Below are 18,802 nucleotides of genomic sequence, written 5' to 3'. Positions count from 1 at the left end.
TATTCAAACTAAAGCCAGTTGTTTTGAGAAATCGAACCGCATTAATCACTTTAGGAGAGTATGTAGATGTATTAAGCTGCAGCTAAAACAATAATCATAAAATATATGAATATAAATAGTTTTTATAGTATGTAAACTTCATTATAATCCTTTACCAGGAGTGAAAACAGCTCCTGCAACATTTTTCTTGAGGGGGATTCAACAATTGTTTTCTGAGAATCGGTATCAGAATCCCAGTTTAGATATTGTGATGACACCTGCGATGAGACGGTGTTAGTGGCGAACGTGTCACGCATTTCTATAGCCACAGATAAAAATACAGTCATGACTAATATGTTCTCTGTGTTTAGATCCCACACATCTCCAGCTGTTCTGCACCTGAAATACCTGCAAAGATGATTCAGACATGAAGTATACAGGCAAAGTCCCTTTAAGGCCCCGTTTACACTACAATGTTTGAGTTTTAAAGTTTTGCTACGGTTATGCCATTCGTACACACTACACCGGAGTTTTCGAGCTCCGAAAACGGAGCACTTTGGAAACGCTGGAGAGACCGTTTTCATTCTAAAACGATGCTGCTCCCTCTCAGTCTGGATGGGGGAAAATGGAAACATCTGAAAACGAAGGCTGATTAGGGCTTTTTCCTCATATTAAGTAGCCTACACACAGTTCATTCCTGCATCCTCTCTTTGTAAGTTCAGACTTCGCTAGTATGATTTGGAAAACAAACTCCAGAGGAATCATCGGTGAATCTTCAAAGGGACCAGTGTACTTTATAACCTCATTCACATCACTCTGGCTATGCTATTTCACTATCTTAACATTCATTCATTTTCTTTTCGGCTTAGTCCCTTTATTAATCTGGGGTCGCCACAGCGGAATGAACCGCCAACTTATCCAGCATTTGTTTTATGCAGCGGATGCCCTTGCAGCTGCAACCCATCACTGGGAAACACATACACACTTATTCAGACACACACATACGCTACAGACAATTTAGCCTACCCAATTCACCTGTACCACATGTCTTTGGACTGTGGGGGAAACCGGAGCACCCGGAGGAAACCCACGCGAACGCGGAAAAAACATGCAAACTCCACACAGAAACACCAACTGACCCAGTCGAGGCTCGAACCAGCGACCTTCTTGCTGTGAGGCGACAGCACTACCTACTGCGCCACTGCTTCGCCCACTATCTTAACAATAAAACAAAAACATATAGGAACTGTCAATTTTCCTTTGATATTAGCAACTTAATAGACACCACAATGTTGAGGCGTCGTGCGCTGCATAATATGACTGTCATCTTCATGCATATTTATAACAAAACAGAGCCGACAACATTACTGCCCTCATTTTATTTTCAATGAAAATATGAAACATACCCTCTCTTTCATTGAATATCAGTTTTAATAATCAATAATGGCCGTTATAAAAGTATAACGTACAATAAATGTATAACATAAAGGCAAGCAATCGGTCAGATGTGCAGAATCAGTGTCCGTGGTTGCTTTAATCAGACTCAGACTGTATTCTCCCGTTTAGGGAAACTAAAATTGCAGCAGGTGCCGTTACTCAGGCGAAGCCTCCATGTACACATTAATAAAATATTACGCCCACAACATCCAATACATCATATTGAAGGTGCGTCTCCCTCCCCTCTGGACTCATTTAATGACCTATGGCCGCCATTAAAAAGAATTTCTGACTCTATTCGTCCTGCAAATAGGAACTCTAAAACGACCGTCCTGATGGCAACAGCTGAAACACAGAGTACAACGGGTGATCCGGGGTGCATAGGAGACCCTAAACTAATGAGAAGATTGTTGTTTATTTTCTTGGTGATTCCTAATATGACTTTAATCGTAACTTTGGAGTTTTGCAATTTGGAGAATTTGATGTTTGCATATTCATACAGAATGCCTGAGCATACTGCCCGAGAGGCGTTTCAAAGATGGCCGATGAGTGAAATTACTTGCCTTAAAGAGCCTTTGATAAAACATTTGTTTTAAAATAAAGTCCCACATGAAAAACACTATAGTAATTTATAGTAAATACTACAGTGCTTCTGAACCAGTCATTGCAGAGATGTATGGATGCAGTCCTCCAAGCTCATGATGGAGTCAGACACAATCATCATTCTGTTTCCACTGCAGCATGAGCACATATTCTATACTGGACATTATTGAAGGTTCAGTGAGCAGACTTTAGTCTAAGCAGAGTCAGACCTTACTGTCCTAATCAAATCAGTCAACATCAAGACATGATCATATTTTATTGTGGTCAAATAATCGTAATCTAGAGGCCTTTACCTTTCATATAAGCCACTTCTGATACCAAATGATCAACTAAACGTCAAGTTATTATTGCTGTTCCTAAAACTTAAATAAGGCACAACACTTTACTCAGGTAGTGTGAGCATCTCTCATTGTGCAACTGTTAAAATATTGAAATGTTTGGGCTTTAAGTAAGAATCTGATTGGATCACTTGTCGTGAGTAAAGTGTTGATTGATTTCAACATTTCCCTTCAGCTTTATACTCTCAACATTGTAAAGCAGAGCACAGATCCAGATTCTGCTCTCGTCCGCAGAATGAAGCCTCTCTTATAATTACTTCATTCGTTCTTCAAACCAAATGCTGACCTGTCTCTCTTTGAGCTTGCTGAAAGATCACAGATTAAACAAAAACGATTTAGACTCACCCCATATTGCCATGAAGATTGCGAAGAAGACTGTGCCTCCGTTATCAAAAAGATGGGTCACCTGGTGGGTACAAAAGAGGCAATGTGTTTTAGGATGCAGAATTAGGATAAAACAGCAAGACATCTGAAACAGAAATGGAGAGAAAGCATTTGATTGTCTTTATAATCCTTAAATAGGACTCAAGGTCACAATTAAGCCTGTCACAATAATCACTATATCGACTTATCGTGCAGTACTTGGAGATGACCTCAATCATTTTTGCTGTTGCAGTATATACATATATTTTTACAAATTCACTAATAACGTCGAAGCCATTTTACAATGAAAGTGAGACAGTGCCATGACTTTATGAAAACATGGCTGAACCTATGAAAGACTTGAATAAGAGAGGATATAGGGATGGATCTGACGATGCTCAAATTATAGAATCTAAATAACCTTAATGATGTGTTCACACCAGACGAATCAATCAGCTAATTGCGTGTAAATAGACGCGTGAACACTTTGAGTCTACTCACTTCATTCGCACGTTAGGCGTTCAGCGATGCTTCCGACTGAGCCTAGCCCAGTTTGATGAGCTGTTGTCCGGTGTTGCCAAGAGGATTTCACCTCGGGTCACCAACAACAGGCGATACGTCATAATCACGCCCCACAAGAGCAAGCTCCTGATTGGCTAACACGGCACGATTGTGTTAGGCGAATGTGTTTTTTTAAAAAAAAAATGAGTTTTTGAAATTGTTGCAAATTTATTAAAAATAAAAAAGCTGTAAATTCACATGTGCATCAGTATTCACAGCCTTCACAGTGAAGCTCTAAATTGAGCTCAGGTTCATTCTGTTTCCACTGATCATTCTTGAGATGTTTCAGCAGCTTCATTGGAGTTCACCTGTGGTCAATTCAGTTGATTGGACATGATTTGAAAAGGCGTGCATCTGTCTATATAAGGTCCCAGGCTTGACAGTGCATGTCAAAGCACAAACCAAGCATGAAGACAAAGGAATTGTCTGTAAACCACCGAGACAGGATTGTCTCGAGGCACAAGGCTGGGGAAGGTTACAGAAACATTTCTGCTGCTCTGAAAGTTCCAATGAGCACAGCGGCCTCTATCATCCACAAGTGGAAGATGTTTGAACCACCAGGACTCTTCCTAGAGCTGGCCGGCCATCTAAGCTGAGTGATCAGGGGAGAAGGGCCTTAGTCAGGGAGGTGATCAATAACCCAATGGTCACTCTGTCAGAGCTCCAGCGTTCTTCTGTGGAAAGAGGAGAACCTTACAGAAGGACAACCATCTGTGCAGCAATCCACCAATCAGGCCTGTATGGTAGAGTGGCCAGACTGAAGCCACTCCCCGCCTCACTCTCAGACCATCAGAAACTAAACTCTCTGGTCTGATGAGACTCAAATTGAACTCTTTGGAGTGAATTCCAGGCATTACATTTGGAGAACACCAGGCAGCGCTCATCACCAGGCTAATACCATCCCTACAGTGAAGCATGGTGGTGGCAGCATCATGCTGTGGGGATGTGTTTCAGCAGCAGGAACTCTGAATCATCCTGAATCAAAACCTGCTTCAGAGTGCTCTTGACCTCAGACTGGGGCGACGGTTCATCTTCCAGCAGGACAATGACCCAAAGCACACCGCCAGAATATCAAGGGAATGGCTTCACAACAACTCGGTGAATGTCCTTGAGTGGCCCAGCCAGAGCCTAGACCTAAATCCTATTGAATATCTCTGGAGAGATCTGAAAATGACTGTACACCGTCGCTTCCCACCCAATCTAATAGAGCTTGAAAGATCCTGCAAAGAGCAATGGGCCAAATTTCCCAAAGACAGGTGTGCCAAGCTTGTGGCATCATATTCAAAAAGACTTCAGGCTGTAATCGCTGCCAAAGGTGCATCAACAAAGTATTGAGCAAAGGCTGTGAATACTGATGTACATGTGATTTCACAGCTTTTTTTTTTTTTATAAATTTGCACCAATTTAAAAACTCTTTTCTCACATTGTCATTATGGGGGATTGTGTGTAGAATGTTGAGGAAATAAATAAATTTAATTCATTTTGAAATAAGGCTGTAACAAAAAAATGTGGATAAATCTGCGCTATGAATACTTTCCAGATGCACTGTACGTCATGTGCAAGCTAAAAAAAATAAAACAATAAGAATATTAATATTAAAATAAGCTAAACACCACAATGTTTAGCATTGCCTCTTTAGTCCGGGACAGTTAGTACTTGTACAGTCAATCTCATACCTGCTAGCCTTTATTAAACTCACCCCTCGAAACCCCAATTCCATCCGGGTCACGGCACCACTTCAATCCTATCCTCTTGACTCTCTCTCAAAATGCTATGAGCAGGATATAAGATCTAACAAAGCTGCCGGAGCCCTCTTAAGAAATTCAGTAAGAAAAATAGGGCTCATGCATTAAGGGTATATTCTGACAGTTATTTGCAGCAATGAAGCAGAGGCAGTTAATGTGATTCAGTAACCGCTGCCGTCTTTGGGGAACAAATACAACAGTAAGCACTGGCAATGAAAGACCACCTACACACAGTCTTCGAGCCAAAAGACATTTAAACTTTGCCAGCTACATAAACTGGAAAAGCCCAAAGAGATCGATGTGGAAGGCATCACAGAAACAGTATAGTATGTCTGACAATGAAATGCAACACAGACACAGGGTTGCAAAGACTCGCGACTTTAAAGCTCTGATATGACGCTCTTTATTTTCACTGAGCGTGCACTAACTCTGATGGGTTTATGCAGAGGGTAAATTGATGGTCGCACTTCACTTACTGGAGCATTTGTAATCAGATCACCTGAGGCGGATGTTAATACAAGGTCTAAATGCAGTGGAATTTCCAAAACTATCTTGATATAAAAGGGTAAACAGATGTGGAAGATGGGCTAGCAGATTTGGAGTGCTGTTCATGACAGGAAGCTTGACTTTTTAACAGCATATTTCCCCCAGGAGGCAAGGTAAAACAAAATGGCTCTGGATGTTTTTTCGGGAGGGGGGTGGGGAGGTTAATATGCCACTGTTTTGACCAGCTCAATTGAGTGATAAGTAGGGTTGGGTATCGTTTGGGGTTATTTTGAAACCGGTGCTAAATCGATGCTTTCAAAATGGTACTAGTGCCTGAACCCATACTTTTGGGCACAAAATTATGGTGGATGACTCTGGAAAAACTTTTATTTGCTGTGCACTCACACTGCAAACGTACCGCGCCAAAGCCCAACCGAATCGCGCTCCGGCTATCCTCTTGCAACAGGGCCAGGGACGGCCAACTGAACCGTGCTTGGGCTCGATTCAGAGCACTCACACTAGTAAAATGAACCGGATAACGTGGCTGGGCATTTGGTGTGATCAGGGGCCTAGCTCTGCTCATTGTAAGTGAAAATCACTTGGGTATGAAGGTCAAAACTCATTCCAGTGTGAACAAGCTTTTAGTTATAGGAACCGCTTTTGGGAAGAAATAAATTAGGCCCTACTTCAGAGAAGAGTCTAAAGCAGTGGTCACCAAACTTGTTCCTGGAGGGCCGGTGTCCTGCAGATTTTAGCTCCAACCCTAATCAAACACACCTGAACAAGCTAATCAAGGTCTTACTAGGTGTACTTGAAACATCCAGGCAGGTGTGTTGAGGCAAGTTGGAGCTAAATCCTGCAGGGACACCGGCCCTCCAGGACCGAGATTGGTGACCCCTGGTCTAAAGGCTCATTTATACATTATGTGATCGGCATGACCACGGCGCATGTCTTGCGCGTTTGTGTTGCTCTGCAATAGTACTTCCGTAATGCTAGCTGGCAGTAGGTTTTCATGCTCCGCTTGTGTTTTGTTTTTTCCGAATGCTACATTAATGTACAAGTAGCTCAAACGTGCTCATTTTGAGGCTGGAATAAGCAGACGTGTAACAACTTCAATCATAAGGTAAACACAAAACAACAGTTTCCATCTAGAGCTCCTTCACTGGACTCCACATTTGTATACACTTGCTCTATTGGGCTCACGGCTCTCAGCACCGCCCACACTCGTCACCGCTACCAAACTGACCAATCACAGAGCTTGTGCTTGCGTCGTTGCAACATGTAGTTACATTTTTTGAGAGGGCGTCAGCGTCAGCCACGGCAAGGGCTATACGACCATGCAAAGCCTGTGCTGGACCATGCGCATGCGCTTGAAGCAGAAGTATAAATCAGCCTTAACCCAGCACAATAGGAACTACCAATGAAGCTAATGTTAACGCTATTACTTGTTACCAGGGATGCACAGAATTTTCAGGCAGTGAAAATATTAGCCAAAAATGGCATTTCCGTTTTTATCCGAAAGGATAAAAGGACTGAAAATATGTGCTGAATAAAGGCTGCATCGCACCGCCTAGCACGCTGGTTCCACTTCTCTCACACCAGATGTGGAAAGATCAGCTACCTTTGTAGTCTATTCTCAGCCTTGATTATATGTCACACTACACAGGAGATTGTCATAGGAGTCTCAACACCTTAAAGCAGACAATGCACTGTCCCATGGCAAGGTGGTGTACCCCAGGGGTGTAGTCTTGTACCGCTTTTCTTTCAGGACAGTGCCGAAAGACAGCTCAGTCGAGTCCCCGGAGGGAGCTTTATTTGTTGAGGAGGTGGAGATTTTGGCAGAGCAGCTTCATAAAGAGCATCTGAGGTCTTGGCAGGAGGTTTGATTCGCAGCTCATATAATTTTGCATTTAACCTGCGTGGAAAGAGCACATTGACATTTAATCCTTCAGGATGGGAAAGGAATGGCGGGGCTTGAATGGCAGAATACCTGGAGAGGGGAATCTATAAAGCGAGTCTGAAGAAGCGTAACAGATGATTTTGAAAGCAGAAGAGCTGCACGCAGGTATATTAAATCCTTCCGGAGCTGAGAAAGTGATCTTTTGAGTGGACAGTTGTGCCACTAATACTGGTGTAGGTGGACCAACGGCGGAGACGTGCTAAAAGGTGTAAGGACATTGGCTGATTTCAGCTTCATTAATGACTCATGACAGTAGTAGACTGCCAAGAAACTGTGACAAAAGGTGCAATTTTCATACGATGAAACTTTCTTCTGAGAAGGAACCAATTTTATGTGCATTTTAATCAAATCTGAGCATCTCCCAGGCGAAGTAACCACCATGTTCCCACGACAGAAAACCCACTTTCAGTTTTTAGCAGCGTGAAGAATCTGTGTTTGATTTGCATGTTGAAAAATAAGAGCTAATTCAAGCACATGACAACAACAGACTCTGCTAATGAGACTACATCAAAAATATGTGAAAACGAGTCGATCTGGTTCTGAAAATCAAGTGGATCTTTTCTGCGGTTGTGTTTACATTAAAGATAGACAGGAATATAATTTAATCGCCACACAAACAGGATGACAAGCGGTTTTCTAGCCTTCTCATGCTTGCTTGTCTGTTTTTTTTCCACTTTCCGTGTTCCCACAGAACAGCATCGTGAACTGATTACATGAATGAATGCCAAGATGCAAATTGGCTCATAAATTGAATTGAGAGGTACAAGCTGTCCTACTGGAGGAAAGAGCAGTTATTCTTTCATTTCCATTTACTTTTATGGGTTTATTTTGTGTCATAAAATGTTTGATTTCTTTGATGGCTGGAAAACTATCTAGAGCCAAATAGTTTAAAACTGAATTTACCATACAACATGAAGTGTCACAGAAATTATTCAGGTGAAAGCATCAACTTTTATTTGCTGTCCCGTGAGTGTTGAGGGCAATAATGGTGTTATAGATAAATGGCGTTACTAATGGAGTTACTTTTTTCATTAATGAGTAATCGAAAAAAATTACAGTTATCACGCTACAACATCTTTACTGACAATAAAAATTGAAAATATATAATTGATACATAATTTGCAACTGAGCTTCCTCAAGCGCTTTTCATCTGATTCTCTCGGCCTGCTCTGGTGTGTTACATGTGAGGAGCATCATTTATTTTTAGACTAATTTGTTGGCCAGTCATGGTAAAAACCCATTACCGTATATTGTTTTACTGTTCCACTACAGAAATGCTAATATTTACAATAAAATGTTACATTTGATAGATGTCTCTCATATATAATACACACACACAGTTGAAGTCAGAATTATTAGGCCCCCCCTTTGAATTATAATTTATTTATTTATATATATATATATATATAGATATATATATATATATATATATATATATATATATATATATATATATATATATATATATATATATATATATATATACATACATATATAATATTGTATAATGTTTTATAATAATTTATTTAATTTAGTGTCCATTTTATTCAACGCACAGTTTTTTTTTTTAAATTTCTGAACAGTCCTCCATCCATTTTTGTTTGGCTTTTAATTAATTGTTGTAAACTGTAAATTGTTTAAAATGTAAATGTTTTAGTGAAACACTATTTTAGAGCCCTGGTGAAAAGAAAATTAATTTTAATGCCTTCTATTCACTCAGACAGTGCTCTAGGCTAGTTCATAACAGCAGATGCCGCTCTAGGCTAGTTCATAACAGCAGATGGCGCTCTGGGCTAGTTTATAACAGCAGATAGCGCTCTAGGCTAGTTTTAACAGCAGACGGCACTCTAGGCTAGTTTATAACAGCAGATGCCGCTCTAGGCTAGTTTTTAACAGCAGATGCCGCTCTAGGCTAGTTTTTAATCAGCAGATGTTGCTCTAGGGCTAGTTTTTAACAGCAGATGGCACTCTAGGCTAGTTTTTAACAGCAGATGACGCTCTAGGCTAGTTTTAACAGCAGATGTTGCTCTAGGCTAGTTTTAACAGCAGATGGCGCTCTAGGTTAGTTTTTAACAGCAGATGGCGCTCTAGGTTAGTTTTAACAGCAGATGGCACTCTAGGTTAGTTTTTAACAGCAGATGCTGCTCTAGGCTAGGTTTGTAACAGCAGATTGCGCTCTAGGCTAGTTTTTAACAGCAGACAGCACTTTAGGCTAGTTTTTAACAGTAGATAGCGCTCTAGGCTAGTTTTTAACAGCAGACAGTGCTCTTGTCTTGTGCTCTTGGGCGCTTGTTTTTATCATGTGACCCAGCTAACATGAAAATGTAAGAAAAATGTAACAATAAAACAGAACTAATTTGAATTTTGTAAACAAAACTAACTAACATGGTCTGTGGGGAAAACACAGTAATGAATGTCATGTCTTTTCCACTCCTGAGTGGTCTGAAAGGCTCTTGTGTGTTTGATATCAGTGCGGTGCGTCTACACTACCTTTGCATAAACGCAGCTGTCGCTGAGTGTCCATGAGCTGCAGTTGCCTTCACACATGGGGCACATGACGGTGGTGTTTGCCTCACAGATCTCCTTACTGCAACACAAACACCATCACGACCAGTGCTTTACTGTGAAGAAAGCCAAGAAAACACAGAGCGCTGCAGACGACCTCAGGACTGACCTTACTTGGCTGGAGTCCATGGTGAAAAGCCCATAGAGGAAGACGAAAAGGCCCACGAGAGCAGCGGGGATTAGCATTCCCGTATACCAGCCCAACCAGGCGAAATACAGACCGATCTTCTCCCCGAAATACCGTCTGCCAGACACACAGAGCCACAGACAACAGTGAAACATGGTTCATTAGGGCAGCCTCGCATACTGAGGCTGTTTACTGTACAGTATGTTTTGATTATAGCAGCATGGTGGCTTAATAGCACACTGTCGCCTCACAGCAAGAAGGTCGCTGGGGGTCAGTTGGCGTATCTGTGTGGAGTTTGCATGTTCTCCCCGTGTTGGCATGGGTTTTCCTCCGGGTGCTCCGGTTTCCCCCCACAGTCCAAACATATGTGCTACAGGTGAATTGGGTAAGCTAAATTGTCCCGTAGTGTATGAGTGTGAATGAGTGTGTATGGGCATTTCCCAGTACTGGGTTGCAGCTGGAAGGGCAATCCACAGCATAAAACATATGCTGGAATAGTTGGTGGTTCATTCCACTGTGGCAACCTCTGATAATCAGACACTAACTGAAGGAAAATGAATGAAGGAGCAGATTTTACCGTATGAGGTCGAGCGGCTGGTATTTGTACCAGATCCCCCAGCGTGCCCATCTCTCGTACAGAAGGTGTCCTGTGGGTTCTGAGCGCCGTGGGTTTAATCTGGGTGTCTGCTTTTGTAACAGCCCTGAAACCACACAATACAGAGTTTTCAGATCTCTGTCAACAGTAAAGACACTAACAAGATAACAGTGAAGAATGGCTGCTTTACCTCGTGTTGAGGGAAACGCCGCTTCATACGTGCTGTTACCCAGCAGACGATTAATACCTGAAAACAAAAGAAAACTGATTTCTGAACTAAAGTCATCAATCTGATGACAAGCTATGTTTCCATCCACCTATTTTTATGCACATTTGGGTATATTGCACTAAAAAAACGCTTATAGAAATGTAAGATTCGCATATATTCTGAATTTCAAGTAGGATACAAGGATTCAATCAACCCAGGCTCATTCTGAGAACGTAGTCTCGTGGACGTTTCTGGAGACCGAGAAATATGTCCTGGGAGGTACGTATTTTTGCAGTTTTTGTTTTCCGCGAATCCGTGAGAGGACGCTGTGCGTGCTATTTCCCGCGCCGTTCTAACGTAAACCCGCTAGAGGCCGCTGTCGAACGCCTTCCCGTCTGTCTGCCTGGATGAAAGAATGATTGACCGTGCGACCGGCCAATCGGCTGAACCCACCCTCCTCCATCCTAACCCAACCAACGACGATTCACAAAAGCCGTCCAGAAAAAGAAAAGCCCTCGTCTGATTTTTACCACGTTTTCTGATTTTGACCACATTCTCACCCTGTGATGAACTTGTTCGCTTCATTTTTTGGATTTTGTTTTTGTTTTCTTACCTGATTTCTGGAACCCGCTCTCCCCGGACTCGAACCCGGTCGTCGTCGTGGTCAGCCCCTCTCTGCACCTCGAGTCCGCCAGAGTACAACGAAGAGCTAACCGGACAAACTGGTTGCAGCGGGAAAGCCCTCCACACGGAGGCGAGCGACCGGCAAGCGCCGAAGGAAACGGCGTCACATACCGCCCCGCAGCGTTCACTTACAAAAATGAAATGCAGCCGTACGTACCCCCGGCTACGTATTTCGCGGCCTCCAGAAACGTCCACGTGACTACGTTCTCAGAATGAGCCTGGTTGGTTTCCATCCACCTATTTTAATGCACATTTGGGTATATTTCACAAAAAAAAACGCTTATGGAAATCTTAAGATTCGCATATATTCGGAATTTCGAGTAGAATACAGGATTCAATCGGGTCACTCGTAGCACTCGCAGCATTTATTCACTGGGTACGTCTGGGTGCGATCTTCTTGCACAGCCATGGTGCATTCACCTGATTTGCTGATCTATTCCTTGGCAGTTTGTGGGTCCTTCACTAGGCCTTTTCACCTTAGCAAAGAAACTTTCCAAAGACATCTGAATCTTACTATTTTGCGGCTTTTGGTTAAATTTGGGCGCTCAAGAGACCGAGATGTACAGTAAGCGAGAGAATATGGTCATTTTTCAAAATAAAAGGATTTCTCAAAAAAAGAAAAAAGAAAAAGATTGTTCAGATTAATAATAAATAAAACGAAAATAATTATTAATTTATTTTAATAACAATTGATCTACGGACCGGTGGTTGGGGACCACTGCTTTAGAAATCAAAAACATACATACGGCACCTTTAATAACTATTATTAAGTAGGAGCTTTATAGTTTGAGCTAAAAGTCACAGTTAATGCTTAGTTATTAGAGAATATTGTACCTTAAAATAAAGCATGACCTAAAATGCTATTTAAAAACCTTTCGTTTGTCAAACTCTCCGTCGTCCTGATGCTACTTGATGAATGACATCCATTTGGTCGCTGTGTGGCCTATAACATGGTTTCCGCAGGTTTCACAAAGTCAAATTTAAGACTTCTTTTAGACCTTTTTAGGACCGATATAAATTAAATTTCTGACTAACACAGGACTTTTTTATATTATATTATAGTAGCTATTTCTTAGCCACATATTTAAAATAAATTATAAGAAGAAACATACTAAAAAAAACTACTGTAAATTAAACTATAATCAGTGGTGTAAAGTAACTAATTACAAATTAATTAATTAATGTAAATAATTACTGTAATTGAGTAGTTTTTCCTCAGGAATTGTAATTTACTAAGTTGTTTTAAAAATCTGTACTTTTACTTTCCCTTGAGTACATTTTCAGTGCTGTATCGGTACTTTTACTCCACTACTTTCCTTCAACTGTCAAGGGGACGTTGCATTTTGTTTGGAAATGAGAATCAGGTTGACATAAGAACCCAACTTCAGGCCGACGTCAATGTCCAACGTCCAACCTAAAATCAACCAAATATCAACGTCTAATGATGTTACAGCTTGATGTTGTGTCGACGTTACCACTATGACGTCTATCAGTTGTTGGATTTTGGTTGCCATACCTGATGAATAAATGTCAGTATTTGACGTCAATATGACGTTGGTTTAAGATGTTGGCTCGACGTTGGACTTTGGTCACTTTCTAACAACCTAAAACAGACCAAATATCAACGTCATTATTGGACGTCAAAATAACGTTGTCCTCAGACGCTGGCTAGACATTGAATTTTGGTCACCTGACATCACAACCTAAATCTAACCTAATATTAACGTCTAATGATGTTACAGCTTGATGTTGTGTCGATGTTACCACTATGACGTCTATCAGACGTTGGATTTTGGTTGCCATACCTGACGAATAAATGTCAGTATTTGACATCAATATGATGTTGGTTTAAGATGTTGGCTCGACGTTGGATTTTGGTCACTTTCTAACAACCTAAAACCGACCAAATATCAACGTCATTTGACGTCATTATTGGACGTCAAAATAACGTTGTCCTCAGACGCTGGCTAGACATTGAATTTTGGTCACCTGACATCACAACCTAAATCTAACCAAATATTAACTTCTAATGATGTTACAGCTTGATGTTGTGTCGACGTTACCACTATGACGTCTATCAGACGTTGGATTTCGGTTGCCACACTTGATGAATAAATGTCAGTATTTGACATCATTAAGATGTTGGTTTAAGATGTTGGCTTGACGTTGGATTTTGGTCACTTTCTAACAACCTAAAACCGACCAAATATCAACGTCATTTGACGTCATTATTGGACGTCAAAATAACGTTGTCCTCAGACGCTGGCTAGACATTGAATTTTGGTCACCTGACATCACAACCTAAATCTAACCAAATATTAACGTCTTATGATGTTGTGTGCCTGCTAGGCAATAACTAAATGCACTACAGAATAATACGTTTACACACACATATCCACAAATTACATGTAAATGCATCAGCTTTTAACAGCGTAATACTTACTACTCACTACTCATGAGTACTTTTAAAAGGGCTACTTTTCACTCATACTTTGAGTAATATTTACAACAGGTACTTTTACTCTACTCACACTACAGTTTTAGGCAAGTAATGGTACTTTTACTTAAGTATGCTTTTTCAGTACTCTTTCCACCACTGACTATAATAAAGTACATGTAAACAGCCTGTCCAGGACAGTGTCCTCACCACATATGGACTATAAATACACAGGGAACTTTTAAACAAATGCTACTGTAAGATACTTAAGCCATATTGTTAAATAGAGTTATAAATAGATGAACAGATAGAGATGGATTGTTGGTGATTGGATGAATATCGACCTGATTGGGGTAGCTTTACATGAGCATAGGAAAATTAAGACCTGTTTACAATTATTTTAAGGCCTAAAATGTAGTCTTTGAAATTTAAGACCCCACGGACACCCTGTATAAACAGAGACTGTCCAATACACAGGCACAGTACGCACCTTCCCATGAGCTGCCCGACTGGCCCATGAGGAGCCGCTCGTGCTGGCCATAATAATAAAGCAGATTCAGACAACACAACGGAGGAGCTGCGGAGAAACCAGAGAACATGCAGAGACATGCAGACACACCAGGGACAGCTCAGCTCAGGACGTACGGGATGTTTATAAAGTGATTACTGATGCTAATAGGGTTTCGAGGCTTGATGAGGATGTGGAGCAGGACCGGAATACTAAAAAGACAACTGTTAATGGATGGATGAAGAAATGTAAACAAAACTGTGGTCAATATGAGACAGTTTAAGCTGACAAACTCACACTTATGAAAATAAAGCTTAAAGGGATAGTTTAAACACGAATGAATCTGATGAATGTTTGGTGTTGAACACAAAGGAAGATATACTGACTGTCATTGACTTCCATAGTTTGTTTTGTTCCTACTGTGGATGTCAATGGTTGTTTTTTTACAGCATTCTTCTGAATATCTTGTTTTGTGTTTAACAGGAGAAAAAAATTCAAAGAAGAAACACTTGAGTGTGAATAAATGATGAGGAAACTGTACTTTCGGGTCAACAGAAATGTGGGGGTTGCTGTAAAGCCAGTGAGTAAAGCACAAAATAAGCTCAGAACTATCGAAAATCGGATTTTTTCAGAAACTATTTACTGATAAGACCATTTGTGGACTGAAAATGTTGAATCATGAATAAATCAGTATTATTATTTAATGTAATTCGCCATATAATGTATTTTATAGTAGATTTCATTGTTTACCTTACTTAAAGCATCCTACTTTTATATTATTATATTATTAAATTCTAAGTGTGTTATGTTTACCTATTTGGTAATTTCATATGACACCAGGCTAATGAATTCATAGTAAATTTTGCTAAAAATAGCACGATTGAGCCTTGCGAGTTGAATGAATCACAATTTTTTAGGTTCAAATCCCGGACGAGCCCCCAATTTACGTTATGCTAGAAGGAGCCGGTCGGTTATTAGCATACTTTTGATTAAAATTCTCAGCTTTAGTAAAGGGCCATCATTTGCTGCAGATGTTTCAGGTTCAGCAGCAGGACACGAAACTGAATTGAACCGCAGGGATTTATGGAGGATTTTACGGTGATCGTCTCCCAATCTGATCTGGTCTCAGCGACTCACTGGTATTAATTTATTAACATCGAAATCCCACTCGCAAGACCAGTTAATCAAAAGAGAAACACACAAGTAAGTCAGATGAGAAGGAGGAAAAAACGTCTGAGGGAAATTAATAATGATTAAATTGTACAGCTCTTCAATATTTACTGACAGGAATGTCTTCTCGTCTTGCACTAGATTATGGAATTTATTTACCAACAATGGGAGAACTCAAACAGAAAGCAAAGTTCGTTCTAACGTTTTAGTCATTTAAACTATTTTTAGTCATTGTACTTATTAATGTTTTGAAAGTAGCTTTTATTTTTATATATTTGTGTTATTTTTAGTTTGTCATATACACAATGAAGATGAATTTAAAATTAAATCAGTAATTAAAAATGATCAAAGCATGCAAGTATGGTAATAATTGTCAACTCCTTTTCGCGTGACAAATTTGGGGGCTCGTCCGGGATTGTAACCTGAAAAAACGTCAAGGTTTGTGGTTTAACTCACAGCACTTTGTCATACAAGTTAATTTCATTGTATGTATACATTTATCACAATTATTCACGTCCAAATAATAATTTTAATTAATAATATATGCACATGCACTATGTATATTCATTATTTACGTATAAATACACACACTAATGCATATTTTGGAGATTTTTTATTTTTATTTACATGAACAATATCTATTTATACAATACAAATATATATCATGTATAAATGTAAATATCTATGCAAATAGTTTTACTATTATTAATTATTTATATACTATATATATATATATATTCCAGTTAATAACAACACAGAAACATGACTGGCAACCCTGAAACACTATTTACAATGAAGGTGTGCTACTAATTACATGATTCAAGAAAGTCATTCATTCATTCATTCATTTTCCTTTGGCTTAGTCCCTTATTTATCAGGGGTCACCACAGTGGAATGAACTGCCAACTATTCCAGCATATGTTTTACGCAACGGATGCCCTTCCTGCTGCAACCCAGTACTGGGAAATACCCATACACGCTCACATTTACCCACACTCATACACTGCGGCCAATTTAGTCCATTCAATTCAGTGCTAAACATTGAGCCACCGTGCCTACCTCATTCATTCATTCAGTTATTTTGTTAGCTAGCTAACTAGCTATTCATTTATTTATTTATGTTACCTGGATTTTTTAATGTGCATTGTTTCGAACAACTCTTACGACAGAAGTAAGCCAGTAGTGTTTATAATTCAGAAGGATCACAGATTGACATGATGATGATGATGATGATGATGATGATGATGTGTGTGTGTGTGTGTGTGTGCGTGTGTGTGTGTGTGTGTGTGTGTGTGTGTGTGTGTCAGGTCTGGTGAATCCGGTCTAGTCGTCATCTTACCCATCTTTGACTTTCCGTCCTCGTATTTAGTCCGCTGAAGCACATGATGAACGATTCTGCTTCTGGTGGAGTTGGAGAAAAACGTCTCTCTGTTGTTGATGGTGAAACTGCAAGATAATAAAGCGCATCCATTTAAAGACCCTGTTTATTTCCAGCTTTAATCTACTGAACTGAATACGGCAAATCTGAACACAGGAGATGAGAGATCAGCGGGAGGATGTAAATATTAAATGGGAGCGGATCACGGCTGACCCCTCGTATAAAGATCACAGCAGATTGACTTCATCCAGATGTTTCAGTAAACACTCCACATGAGATTCAGTGCTACAAAATATAAAAATAATTATATATCATGAAGATACTGCAGTGAAATTTTAAATACTGCAGTGAAATCTGAATTACATGTTATGACATTGACACTTTTAACTCACTGATGAAAGGTCAAACATATTCTCAGTGATGTAAAGCAATAATACTTTTTTTAATTAGTATATTTTGTTAAATGTTTTGTTAACATATGATTTTTATAAGTGAAAATGTATGTTCAAATATTATTAGTATTAATATTAAGGGACAAACATTCTCATTAATATACAGCAAATATATATACTTTTTAAAATTATTTACACTGATAATAAATGTTTTGTTGACAAGTACAAACTGAAAAAGAAAACTGAGTACTTAAAAAGTGCAGTATTTGTTGCACTGCCTTTATTTAAGGTTTTATTTATTGAAATCCAAAAAGGAATTAATAAAGTTAATAAAATCTAATCTCAGTGTCTGTGCTAAAACTTTATATGTTCAAAACAAACATTAGAGGAAAAATTTGAGGAAAAAACATATTGATATATAAAATTTAATTATTAAATTACAAAAATTATATAAATTATTTTATTAAAAAAAAAAAAAAAAAAAAAAAAAAATATATATATATATATATATATATATATATATATATAAAATTTTGTATTATTTAACTATTGTATTATTATTTATCTATTGTTTTACTAATCATTATATATCTATTCTATTATTATTGTATTAATATTTTTATCTATTTTATTATTGTTGTATTATTATTATTTATATATAGTATTAATAATCATTATTTATCTATTCTATTATTATCGTATTATTATTATTTATCTATTCTATTATTATTGTATTATTTATCTATTGTTTTATTAATCATTATTTATCTATTGTATTATTGTATTATTATTATTTATCTATTGTATTATTGTATTATTATTATTTTTTATCTATTGTTTTATTAATCATTATTCATCTATTCTATTATTATCAAATGATTATTATTTATCTATTGTATTATTATTTATTATTATTTATATATTGAATTATTATTTATTATTATTTATCTATTGTATTATTATTTATTATTATTTATCTATTGTATTATTATTTATTATTATTTATCTATTGTACTATTGTTGTATTAATATTTATATATTGAATTATTATTTATTATTATTTATATATTGTATTATTATTTATTATTATTTATCTATTGTATTATTATTTATTATTATTTATCTATTGTATTATTGTTGTATTAATATTTATATATTGAATTATTATTTATTATTATTTATCTATTGTATTATTATTTATTATTATTTATCTATTGTATTATTATTTATTATTATTTATCTATTGTATTATTGTTGTATTAATAT

General features: G+C 38.3%; 1 protein-coding gene across 1 annotated transcript in view; it reads right to left on the bottom strand.

The window, feature by feature from the left end:
- ano3 (anoctamin 3) overlaps positions 1-18,802 on the bottom strand; it is a 97,304-nt gene that overhangs the window by 30,550 nt on the left and 47,952 nt on the right. Inside the window, 7 exon segments of the mRNA XM_056452092.1 lie at positions 2,703-2,763; positions 9,963-10,059; positions 10,147-10,281; positions 10,742-10,809; positions 10,812-10,964; positions 10,966-11,006; positions 17,106-17,212. Of these exon segments, the coding sequence (XP_056308067.1) occupies positions 2,703-2,763; positions 9,963-10,059; positions 10,147-10,281; positions 10,742-10,809; positions 10,812-10,964; positions 10,966-11,006; positions 17,106-17,212 (662 nt within the window).

This window comes from Danio aesculapii, chromosome 25 (assembly GCF_903798145.1).
Source record: "Danio aesculapii chromosome 25, fDanAes4.1, whole genome shotgun sequence".
Classification (NCBI taxonomy): Eukaryota; Metazoa; Chordata; class Actinopteri; order Cypriniformes; family Danionidae; genus Danio; species Danio aesculapii.
This window is presented reverse-complemented; position numbering and strand designations above follow the sequence as displayed.